Genomic DNA, 13,053 nt, shown 5'->3' with positions numbered 1-13,053 from the left:
TTCCCTTTCACTTTCCATTCCCTTATACTCCTTGTTATATAACCTCAAACACCTGCAGTCTAGCTAGTGGAAAAAAAACACCATAACACTGTGGAACGCTCAAGATGCATCACTGGTCAGCTGCAGTGCCAAGAAGGATCATTCTGGTCATCTGGGGTCTAACTTCTTCTGTAACATAAACCACAAACCCACACCTACTAATTCTTGTGAGTCTGTAGTTCAGCTTTTGCTCTTTCACTCCCTGCACCCTTGGTTGTTAAATTACACTCAGTGTTCAAAATAATCTTTTTTTTTCAGGTCTCAATCTATGAGCATTTGTTCCTTGATTTCACTCTTGCACCACAAGAAAACACAATTCTTTACTGTGATAGATGTCTTAGGATTGTAAATAGACCAATAGTTGTAAGTGTAAAATACATATAATGTTGCATAAAATATATACATTGTTGAATAAATAATATGAAATTACTTTATTTGTTTTCTAGTAAGTCTGTAATAGCCCAGCTGTTATTCTATTGCTGCTACAGATGCACTAAGATACACTTCTGCAGACTAGTCAGTATTTCTCTGCCTCTGCAGCTCAACCAAGGTAAAAAACTTGCTGACTACCCTTTCACCCCAGCAGACACATCACATTTCATAGAATCACAGGATCATAAAATGCACCAGTTGGAAGGAGCCCATAAGGAACATCAAGTCCAACTCCATATAATGTAGTACAAACATTTCAGTCCCAGCAATATTCAGCCCATATAATTTATGTATTTCAAGTGCTAGATAGGGGAAAAAACAAACCACAACCTTATGGGATGCTCAGGATGCAAGCCTTTGTCCCTGAAGGAGTGAAAGGCAGTAGAGCAATGTTTCTGCCCAAGGCTGCCTCTCCAAGTCCTCCAAGGGTATGCGGACACATTGCCAAGCAACACTGAACTGAACTGACAAATGCATGAACGAGGACACTGAATGGCAAAAAATGCTCCTTCTCCATCACTCCTGAGCAGAAACTATGGGCCATCTCCAGACCCGTCCTAACTGGCTCCCAGTGGTGTGAGGCACTCATGGAAAGAACCATCAAAGGATTGACAGGTTTTCTAGCTGGATCACCAACACCTTGAGGTCCCTCCAAACTACCCTACCAGCACACACAGTATTTTGCCAGGCTAAAGCACAGATCCCAGACAGTCAGCTGGTCTTAATTTTAGGACAGTAAGAGGCAGGGTGCTTCATTTCCTCTAATACTTTGTCCACACATTAACTGCATTCATGCTCAAAAGTTGTGCTTGTTTTTTTCATTCTGACGTTCTGTACTTCGTAGACCTTCCTCTAAGCTGACTTAGCTCCTCACCTAGAAGCACTACCTCTGATGGGAGAAAACACACTTCTGTGCTAAAGTCAGTAGATGTGTGCTATATATTGTAAATTTACTTTCATAAGATCAGAAAAAAAAACTGCTCATGAGAGGGATCTGACACCTTCTGTTTAAAGTATCTGCTAAGGAGGACTCAGGATTTAGTGAACTTGAATGTAACAATTTTTGCTTTCCCTTGATCCAAAAGAGTCAGATTTGTAAGTTTAAATGAAAGTGAATGTTTACCTAGGGTTTTTATGCAGACCCCAAAACTATTAAGCCCAAAACCAAACCAAACCAACAAACAAGTCTAAGGAAGTACTAAAGGCATCTGAAATATTAATCTATTCTATTTTTGTTTTACTTAAATTCTTTCTCAAACAGCTGCTAGATTTTCTACTTCTATGAAAAGCAGACAAGCTCTAGGGATTTCTTCAGTTTGCCAGCAAGATACTTCACAATATCTGCATTTCCCTAAATGCTCTGTAAATCATCTCATAAAGACAAGTTTCATAACCATTTGCACAAGATATTTAACAAATCTCATTAGAATGTCATCATATTAGATTTTGGTTTTATTGTATTTATCTGTCCGTATGATCTTAGCTCTTGATGTCCTTACATCCTTTTGATTCAGGCAAACTCCCAATAACTTTTCAAATTTTTTATGAAGTATTTCAGAATTTGGCCCCTAGGCTTTTCCTGTTGTGGATAGTTTATTTCTCAAGTTTACAGTACAGGACATGTGTTTCTCCATCATGTCCTGTGTTTTGCTCCTTGCGCTGTACAAAATTTCTTGCTTAAATAAAGCTTAGAACTAAAACTTCACTGCTAGACTGTTAATACCTTCACTGATTTTAAATGAACTCTGGATTATCCAGTGATAAAGACAACTTTGGCTTTACAAAACACTGTTTTTCTCTTACAAAAGCAAATGTGTTACTTGTGATGTTTATACTCATGTTTTATTTGCTGAGACCTTTCTGACAAGACATTAAGTCCAAAAATGTAAACATACAGATCAGGGCCATCATCTTGTAATCCCGTCATGCCTAAATCCAGATACCAAATGGACTTAAATAGAGGTGCAGTGGTAACAAGGAAAACTCAATCTACAAAAAGTTAAACCAAACCAAAAACCTTAAAGGCAGAAAATGTATGAATACTTAATAGCTCCGAGACATTTAGGTACAGTACTATAATTTGTCATGTACATCCAGAAACCTCTTTCAGGTAATTCTTCTACCTACTCTGAGGTGATTAATGGACTTAAGAGTTTCTCTGCCTGGTGTTCAGTAATTATTACTTCATGGAATTTTAATTTGGATACTAATCAGGTAAAGTATTCTTCCTCAATAATATGTATTTGGATTTTGTCTGTGGATCTGAGTATCTGCATTTGCAAACTTGTCCTCTTCTCTCCTCAAAACTCAGCTTTGACTTATTAAAAAATGCACACATACTGGCCCCCTAACTTGCTACATGCTGTAAATGACATAGCAAGGATTTGGTCATCCATGTATACGAGCAGAGAATTCAACTGTCTCCAGTGAGAGCAGCCCTGAGGTGAAGGACTTGGGGGTGATGGTTGATGAGAAGCTCAACATGAGCCGGCAATGCACGCTTGCAGCCCAGAAGACCAACTGTATCCTGGGCTGCATCAAAAGCAGCGTGGCCAGCAGGTCAAAGGGGGTGATTCTGCCCCTCTACTCCGCTCTTGTGAGACCCCACCTGCAGTGCTGCGTCCAGCTTTGCGGCCCCCAACATAAGAAGGACATGGAGCTGTTGGAACGAGTCCAGAGGAGGGCCACAAAGATGATGAGAGGGCTGGAGCACCTCTCCTATGAAGACAGGCTGAGAGAGTTGGGGCTGTTCAGCCTGGAGAAGAGAAGGCTCCTGGGAGACCTTCTAGCAGCCTTGCAGTACCTGAAGGGGCCTACAGGAAAGATGGAGAGGGACTTTTTACAAGGGCAAGTAGTGACAGGATGAGGGGGAATGGTTTTAAACTGAAAGAGGGTAGATTTAGATGAGATATTAGGAAGAAATTCTTTCCTGTGAAGGTGGTGAGACACTGGAACAGGTTGCCCAGAGAAGCTGTGGATGAACCCTCCCTGGCAGTGTTTAAGGCCAGGTTGGATGAGGCTTTGAGCAACCTGGTCTAGTAGAAAGGTGTCCCTGCCTGTGGCAGGGGGGTTGGAACTAGATGATCTTTAAGGTCCCTTCCAACCCAAACCATTCTATAATTCTATGATTTTTCTTTTCTTACTCATACAGAACTGTATGTGGTAGGAAAGGAAGAAAGATGTCACACTACAAACCCCCCTGATGTGATCTGCTTCAAATTAACCATCTACGCAAAAAGATGGAGAACCAGCAAAAGGGCAGAACTTCTTGGAGCTTTTTATTACCAGACTCTTCCAGCTTCTACTTCAATGGGATTTAAAAGCAGATTTGTTATGCAGCACTGAAGTAGGGGAGGTCAGAGCACATTATAACACAGGAGAAAATTTCTAGTTTCAGTGAAAGTTTCAAACTACCTGTTGTAGGTAGTTGATCTCTGCCTACCTGCTACCAGAACTAGGATTGAGACACTGAATGAAGAGCCAAAACTCTTTGGAGGATCTGAAGAAGCAGCTACTCACACTAACATAAAGCAGGTATTTCATAAAGTCCTGGAGTCTGAAGGCTGGGATCTTTGCTTTGGGTTCTTTGTTTCGGTTTTCTTTTTTGCTTTATATGTGCCAATTCCATGCCATCTGCCTCTATTAACTCTATCTCGTGAAGCTACTAATCAGTGGATATGCAGAGTATGTCTTAAAAAGAGAGGCAGAAAAAGCTCAACAAGGGTTTATCCAAGTTACCTGTGTCCAAGTATCAACAAGAGCATCTTGGGATACATGTATGTGTTAATTAAAAAAAAAATGTCACTGAAGGACAGTTTCAACACTAAAACTATTAATCCTAAAAGACAACAAACATCAAGCTCAGGTTATATCTGTCTTGGAATGACAAATGAAGTCCTGGACAGCTTTATAGACATGAGTAAAGTACAAGGACATTCATCCAAAATATTTAAGGTTGCACTGTTCACAGGAGCAGAAGAGGTGGCACTCTTTCTACATAGTCAACTTCTTACAATGCAGATTAACGTCTTCACATTAAGCCTTCTATCTTAATAATAGGTAGCTTTTTAATTGTTTCCAAAAGGGTTTCTGGATGCTTAAAGGAGAACTGCAGGATGGGAGGGGGCATCCTACCAATGGTGTTGGATCAGGAGGAATGAGGGAGAAAGGTAGGAAATCTCTATGTCAAGTCACTCGGTGAAGATTGACCTATGTAGACCAGGCAACGCTTTTTCTCTGCCTGAAGAGCCTGAGCTTAGTGAGCTAAGATTTACTGTTTCATCAGTTCCAACAAAATGAAGTCCTGAATCTCAGAGAAATTCAATATGGATTATTTGCCTGAGTGACTTCAATGAAGAAAGGAATTGTGGTGGGGTCACTGAAATCACTAGACAAGGAACTACAGAGCGCAGAATTCAGCTCCCAGAAAGCCCTAAAGACTCCCTGCTCTCCAGCACCCACAGCATCCAAGGGGGGGATTCCCAGGGACTAACTCTAACACCTTCTCTAGTCAATGCAATAATACGATTCTGATTCAGAGGATTTAAGTTTGGTTCCTGTCCTGAATGTCTATGGGAAGACTTTCTTGCCCTCATACTACAGAAGTACAGAGCAGCCAAAAGCACTCCCCTTTGTTTTGCACTACAAGAGTGTCAGTCTAGAGGAGGTGTTGTCTCAGTGTCTACAAACAATGCATAAAACTCTGACGTCTCAAGTCTTGGGTGCTAACGTAACACTTCAGATACCTTGTTATGGTGAAGTGTCAAAATACCTGAAAAGATAATTTATTATATACACACAATTGTCAGAAATGAAAGCGGATAATCCATTGAGTCCCAATATTTTAGCTGAAAAAAAAAAATTACTGTTCCAAATAGCAGATCTATACTGTTGCCATAAAACAAAACTTAATGAAGCCTTTCCATCAGCAGTTCAACTTCAGCAAAGAGGATACTGCAGACAGACTCATTCAATCACCACAGCACCTGCTAGGGTCTCCTCCATAGCCACCACCATAAAAGGCAGCAGTAAAGCAGCTTTGATGAAAGACTCAGTTCACTATTGCGTGTACCATCGGGACTAAGTTTTCTTTTCTCCTAGTTTAGAGAAGGTACTCATTGAGAGAACAGTTTTTAACAGTTTGCACTGTTCCATGCATGCACCAGAAGGTAGGATCTTAGATATTAAGATATTCAGGCAGCAGTTTAAGTGAGCTCTGAATTCCCATCACAATGGCAGAACAGTATCTCCTATCTTTGTGCAATGTATATTTCAGTTCCAAGGCGAAACAGGGGCATGACAGCAGCTAGTGACAACCAAAACTGTCACAAATTTGGGATAACAGATCATTCGATCCTGCATTTGTGGATGATTGCTGCAGAGCAGGAGTTTCACCAAACCTCAGATCTGAGCTACCTCCAAATTTAGAAGAATTCACCTCTTGGTTTTGTCCTCATTTCAAGGTCTGTCACAGTCTAAGTTCCACATGAAGTGATGTAATTGTTTCCTACCTTCTTTTGCTGCAAGCAAATCAACACCACTAAAAAAACAAGGTTACTAAGCTTTATGAGGTGCTGGGAGTAGACACCCATCTTTCGGTAGCCAAGCTGGCTAAACTGCAGCTTGTGAGAGTTTGTGGCTTGCATTGACTCTGTAGCAGATTCAGCAGAGACCACATGAAAGGACCCAGCACATCTTCTGAAGCACTTAACATCTGCAAAACACAAGGCTATTTCCATGAGGCTTACTGCCAGTCAGCGTATGCCAATGCAAGAAATTCCAAAAACATAGCAGAAAATGTGACTTCTCTTGTAAGACAGTAATATAGATTCTAAATGGGAATCTACTTCTGAAGCCATTCACTAGCAAAAAAAGGAAGCGTGCAGCCACAAATGGTCAGTACTATGGTTTCATGCTGCTGCAAATAATCAGTAGCGTGGTTAAGTGTCTGGAAAGAGAGGGAACTCAATACCAAGTGGAAAATGTAAGATGGAGATGGAAAGAAAGCCAATGCTACTGTAAACTGCAAGCCTTAGCCTCTTCTTGTTCACACAGGTTAACATGAAGAGCAATCGGAATGAAGTCAGAGGAAACAAACATTTTCCAAAATTAAAAAAAAAAAAAAAAAAGATGGAAGAATCTCCATAAACTATTTTTTTTTTTTCCTTAGTTTTGATAAGAGGTGGGGCTTTGTATACTAAAGAGTGGAAGCAGTGTTTTGGATATATGAACTGTAATGAAGGACCATCCTTACTACTAGAAATTCGTAGTATTGCTAACGCTTGTTTTCTTTCCCAAGGGCTTTAAAGATTTTTATAGACAATGACATTTAAACTGTATTCCACAGCAGATGAGTTCCACACTTTCCACAAAAGTGTAAAGAAATGTCAGTCTCGGGAAGCAGAGCACTACCGAGAACATTTCTGATGTTTCTTTGGATGGTCTCATCTCCAGACCATATTGTGCACTTGGTCTGAAATACAAATCTCCTTAAAATTGTTCATCAAGTGGAAACACACAAAAATCATTTGTCCCTTTACAAACCCTCAAATAAAATATATATTTACAGAAAGTATTTTTCCCCACTACAGATCAAAATATCTTGGAGCTGACTGATTCTGCTCAGATTCAATTGTAAGTTGCAATAATGTCCTATCCAAAATAAGTAAATTGAACACAAGGGTGTACAGGACTGTTTTACACAGCATAGTAACAGCTGTGTACAGTTGTGTATAGAAATCAGTGAAAGAAGCATGGTAAAACATGTTAAAAAGAAAGCATTTTGTTAAAGTGAAATCAAAGACAATGGAGCAATGAAGACACCATGAAGCGAGTAGTCCACTTTGCACTACCTATTAACTGGTCAGCAGGTCACTCGCAGGAATCTCAGATGTTGGATCATCCATTCTTTACTGTTTGCAGCCTTTCCAATGGATAACAAAGTCAAGGAGTCAAACTAGTGAATACAAAGTAACTGGTGGATAAAAAAAACAGTGGAAGCACACTCAAAAATTGAGTTTAAAAATGCCAGCTTCCACGTCAATCATGAGAGAAAACCGAGCTCTCCAAGTGCCTGAACTTCAGAGTGTACAAGTGACACTGCCAGCAGGTCAAGGGAGGTGATCTTTCCTCTTTACCCAGTACTGGTGAGGCCACACCTGGAGCACTGTGTCCAGTTCTGGGCTCCTCACTACAAGAGAGACATGAACGTATTGGGGAGAGTCCCACAAAGGGCCATGAAGATGATTAAGGATCTGGAACATGTCTCCTATGAGGAGAGAATTGGGATTGTTCAGCCTGGAGAAGAGAAGGCTCAAGGGGACCTTATCAATGTATATAATACCTGAAGGTAGGGCACAAAGAGGATGGAGCCAGGCTCTTTTCAGTGGTGCCCACTGGCAGTTCAGTTCCCTCTGAACATCAGGAAACACTTTTTTGCTGTGAGGGTGACCAAGCACTGCAATAGGTTGCCCAGGGAGGTTGTAGAGTCTCCATCCTTGGAGATATTCAAAAGCCATCTGGACATGGTCCTGGGCAACTGGATATAGGTGGCCCTGCTTGAGAAGGGGGGTTGGACAGGATGATCTCCAGAGGTCCCTTTCAATCTCAACCATTCTGTGATTCTGTGACATGAAGTCTTTGACAGCAGAGCCAGGTCACAGGTTAGCAAAGAAGCCAAGACTGGCAGCTCTGAGTTCAGATCAACATGGATTGAGCCTCTCCAAATTCCTGTGTGCATTTTGCACCAATGACTTCTGTTCATTCCTTCTATCAGCAAGGGGAAGAACACTTTCAATTGACTAAAAGGAAAAGAAAATAAACACCACTGCACATATTTCTGAACAATGGCTACCTATTGATGTTCACTTGGTTATGATTCAGAGCTCCCTCTGGCACCAAGTCAAACATGTGGGAGCTTTGCCAGAGTGCAATGGGAGTGGGTTCAGGCCCTTTACGCAGCCTCCCAGTGTTTTCCTCCACCCTGGCGTTATGTAAGAAACTGAGCTAAACTGTAAATATTACACAACCTCGAAAAGGGAAGGGACTAGTAAAATATCTGCGTGACTCCTTCACACTGACTCACTCCTTCCTTTCCACTTTTGCTTATAGTCCTCACTTAGAGTATAAAGACATGCCTGAACTGGTCACTTCTTGTCTTTGAAGCATACTCGAGGCACAGCAAGATGTTTCATCATCTTAGGCAGGACATCACGTAATGCCTGGGGACAGACTTTTTAGTAAGGCCTGTTGCAACAGAACATGGGGTAATGGTTTTAAACTAAAAGCAGGTAGATCTAGACTAGATAAAAGGAAGAAATTTTTTACAATGAGGGTGGTGAAACACTGGAACAGGTTGTCCAGAGAGGTGGCAGATGCCCCATCCCTGGAAACATTCAAGGTCAGGTTGGACGGGGCTCTAAGTAACCTGATCTAGTTGAAGATGTCCCTGTTTATTGCATGGGGCTTGGACCAGGTGACCTTTAAAGGTCCCTTCCAACCCAAACTATTCTATCATTCTATGATTCTAAGCAGGACAACAGCACCAGGAAAAAGGCTGCAGTCTTCCCCCTAGCTCTGCTCCAGTCATCACTGCACTGAGCTTCCAACATTCAAAGCCCCACGCACCCCTTGTGCTGCTCTTGCTGCAGCTCTGAGCCCCATGGTCCTATACTAACCTAGAAAAATAACCCAGGGATTATCAGCATCCAACAAAAGAAGTTGCAGTAGTGTTCCAGCTTGCTTGGTAACTACAAGTTGGTCAGATGGGAGCAGAAACAATACCGAGTTAAGCTATTGCCTACACACTCCATAAGCACAGTCCCATGTCTGGCATCATATTAAACAACAATAACAACAAAAAGCATGCATTCTAAGCAGGACAGCAGCCCAAGGCATATTCTATGACCTAGAAAGACATGTGGAAATGACTGTCCCCTGCTTAGGCTGGGTAAAAAGACTGTCATAAACCTAGACATTTCAAATCCTCATTATGCTGTAAAACAGCCATTTACCCAATAACAGCATTTCTCCAGCATAGCTGATGTTCTATTGAAATATCTTTGTGGCAATAAAAATGAAGCTCAGTAACTCAGTGGTAACTTCACATCTTGTAATAGTTAAAACATGTATGCGATCTTGAAGGATATGCTGTTACGCTGAAGGATATCACTGTACTTTAAATTGCAAAGCATTGAGCACGAACAGAAATTGCCTGGTCTAGTATTACATACTTAAAATATAATGCATTGTGTATGAGTGGAAATTGCTAGTTCTACTGTTACATATTTAATATGTGACTGTAAAAATTACACAAACTGTAATTTATCAACTAGACATGTATCAGAAATATACTGCACATTATCTGAATATAAATGAGATATTTATATTCACTAAGAAAACCCAGACTCATAACAAGGGATCCATCTTCCATAGCTCCTAGATCTAGAAGTTTTCGTGCAAAAATAATTTTTCATAACATGCATTATTGTAGTATGCCATTTTAAATACGGGATGAAATCCTCAACTCATGCAAAGAATCTGACTTCAATAAAATGTCTTATTCAACTTCATCCTATGATCTAACCCAGTAGGTCCATGTCAGCAGTCTCTTTTCTGATAAAACCTCTCATCATAACAAATAAGAAGTTTTCGCAGAGAAGAGACTACTGAACCAGGCCTAATATTATTTGATGACATTATTTCTGGAAATTAGAATCACATGATCCATTGTTTTAGCAGTGTCCTAACATAAGAAGTGTAAATCTTTGTAAGAGTCCCATAGTTTCCAAACTGTGCAATTACGACTCATGATCAAATTATTACCATTATTTTAATTTCCCCTGAGATGGATAGTCAGAAATTAAGAACATGATGTTTTGAGATTAATGTTTAAATAAGACATGTCCACTGGTATAGAACAGGTCTAACTTTACTAACTACAGCTATGCTAGGGCCAAATGAGTGTAAAGAGCAATCTGAGACTTATGCTAAATTCTTTAAATTTATCTTCTGATCATTAAACTAATAAAAAGTATAAATAAATACTGACTGAATCATTCTGCACAAAAAAACCAGCTACCATTCCATCATACTCAATGCACATCATTTTTCAGCATATATCTATTATATCTAGTTATCTTCATGCACTATAGAGAGGAAAGCCTTAAAAATTGCCTACTGGAGTTAACAACAGATAAATAACACACACCTCTGCTTTCTACCGATAAAGTGAATAGCCAGGAAAACATTGCAAAAATCAGGCTATGCAAGTGCCAATAGTGCTTCACCAAGCTATACAGAGGCAGCTTCCCTTAGGTGAGCTTCACTCCCAGATTTAGAGCACACAATTTATTTCGGGTGGAATTTAGTGTGGGTTCCTCTGTGACAGGACTTGCCTGCTGGCCTGGTGTATAGATAAATAAATTAAAAAACAAAACAAAACACCCCACAAAACCAAAAAACTGGAAGTGGACAGGACCTGGTTGTACCCTCTGAATTCCAGGTAACAGTAAAACATCTTGGCTGTTCCATAGCATGAGGTACCATTCAGTGGGGATAAAGTATCAGTTATCAGTCTAAAGAAAATAATCATATGTGACTATTTATGTCCATCATTTTCTCGAAGAAGAATATCTGCTTCAGGCAATCCTAAAGCCTTTATTCCCTTTGGAAGGAAAAGGCTGCCACTAATATTCAACCTTAGACTGCACTTTTTATAACAACATAGCCAGTACAATACAGTAATTTTTTGGTATCATCTCCCAGGCCTCTGCACTGCTCACTCCTGGAGCACTTCAGGTCTATTTATAGACAATTTCACTTTATTCCAGTCTGTCTCCAGTGGGTCCAATTCCCACTCTAGATCAATTGAGCTAAGTAATAATCCCAATGTTGTATGACTTCACTGGCATATCACTTTAAGTCATCAATATATCTCTCAATATAAAAATAAAGCGGAAGACTATTTTAGAAACTTCTTTTTTAAACTTGATGTTTTTCTAACTTTGGAAAAGGCAGTTGCAGGAATGTCTTTTTATTGCACAGGAAAGATGACAGAAAATTCATTATAATTTGCGCTCATTCTGCATTAAGGTCTACAAAAATGGCTGAAACCTCATTTATGAAACAATGATCAAAATCACATGGATTTTATTTATTTTTGTTTTTCACTTATGGAACACTTTGGAAAAAGTTCCCATTATCATTTTCTCAACAGTGGAGAAAATTAAATATGTATTGAGTACTGTCATACATAATAATCATGTCATTTCATATTCATTGGTACCCTCATAAATGAAACATAAGATCTTCTGGAGGAAATTTTCACCTTGAAGGAAATAAAGAACCATTTGCTTACCAACTATAAATAAAGGGCAAGTACACAAAAAAAATCGTATTTCTTACCATTGTAAGGGTGAATGGATGGCTTTCCAGCGCGGACACTCTTGGACAGTGTAGAATAACGTACTGAAACGAAATCAGCATGAGAAAATAAAATGACAGAAAAGATATGTTCAAAACATTCAGTGATGGGTTAGTAGATACAAAGTGAAAGTCTTCCCTACAGACAATGCTATATGAACAGCAGTGATTTTTTTAGGGGCACATTAACTCACCTGACCAGGCCTTGCTTTAAAGTCATCTTTCACCATCCTTACTTCAAGGACATTGGAGGGATGGCTTATCACTGAAGTTATTGTGACTGGTTTATTGCTGCGGATGTAGCGGTACAGCCTTTCCACACAGTACAAGCACAGAGGTCCAGAAATCCAAAACCAGGTCTATGGGAGAACAAAAATATGTTACCTCAAGGACTTTTCATTTTATGTTTTCTAATTTCAAAACTACATGAGTGCTTGCAGGACCTCACTTCACATCTATTGTGGAACAGCATTTTGGTCACAAGTAACCTCCACATCTCTCTACATGCAGAAATCCAAGTGTATTATGGAGGCTTAATTTCTATCATAAAACTTATCAGGAACAACATGCTAATGACCTCATTTGCAGCCATGTTACTCTGGTTTTATGTAGCTCAATTGCAACTGGTTTCAGCAGTGAATGACACAGTACATACACTGCTTCAAAATCTAACAGACCAGAGTACTATAAAACTGGTTAACCTTTATGGAAAAACACTGTCTGCCTTGCAATATTATTTGACTATTACCTTCTTTTAATCCTCTCAGGTACAAGCGAAAAATTAAGAAAGAAGCATTCTCATGCTGTGGCATTTATGTTTATATTAAACTAGTATAAAATCATAGACAATAGAGAGAAATGGGCACTTTTGAATCATGATTCTTTTACCCCTGTGGAAGATGTGTGTGTTAGACAAATAATGCCCTGAAAATGCCCATTTCTCTGCACTGATTATACAGGGAGCCCTGGCTGACTACCTCAGATGGAGACATTTGCAGCTGCTCAGCTAAATCCCATCCTAAGAGTCAATTACTAACAGCTTATGGCAGAGCTAACTACTAATTCCACATCTGCTCAGTCATTCAAGCCATGGCACTGAAGTGCCCTTGACCCTCATCCATCTTCCCTTCGCAATTTTTTAAGTTACACATCAGCATCTCT

The 13,053-nt window shown here is 39.9% G+C and overlaps 1 protein-coding gene across 2 annotated transcripts in view; it reads right to left on the bottom strand.

Annotated features, from left to right (window-relative positions):
* Nucleotides 1-13,053, bottom strand: part of NOX4 (NADPH oxidase 4) — a 116,064-nt gene that overhangs the window by 65,873 nt on the left and 37,138 nt on the right. For both annotated transcript variants that reach the window (XM_068422814.1, XM_068422805.1), the window contains 2 exons: nucleotides 12,087-12,251; nucleotides 11,875-11,937 (listed from right to left, as the gene is read on the bottom strand). In XM_068422814.1, coding sequence (XP_068278915.1) covers nucleotides 11,875-11,937; nucleotides 12,087-12,251 — 228 coding nt within the window. The remainder of the gene's footprint in view (nucleotides 1-11,874; nucleotides 11,938-12,086; nucleotides 12,252-13,053) is intronic.

The sequence above is a fragment of the Nyctibius grandis genome, chromosome 2, assembly GCF_013368605.1.
Source record: "Nyctibius grandis isolate bNycGra1 chromosome 2, bNycGra1.pri, whole genome shotgun sequence".
Lineage (NCBI taxonomy): Eukaryota > Metazoa > Chordata > Aves > Nyctibiiformes > Nyctibiidae > Nyctibius > Nyctibius grandis.
Note: the sequence above shows the minus strand (reverse complement) of the source record. Positions and strands in the feature narration are given on the sequence as shown.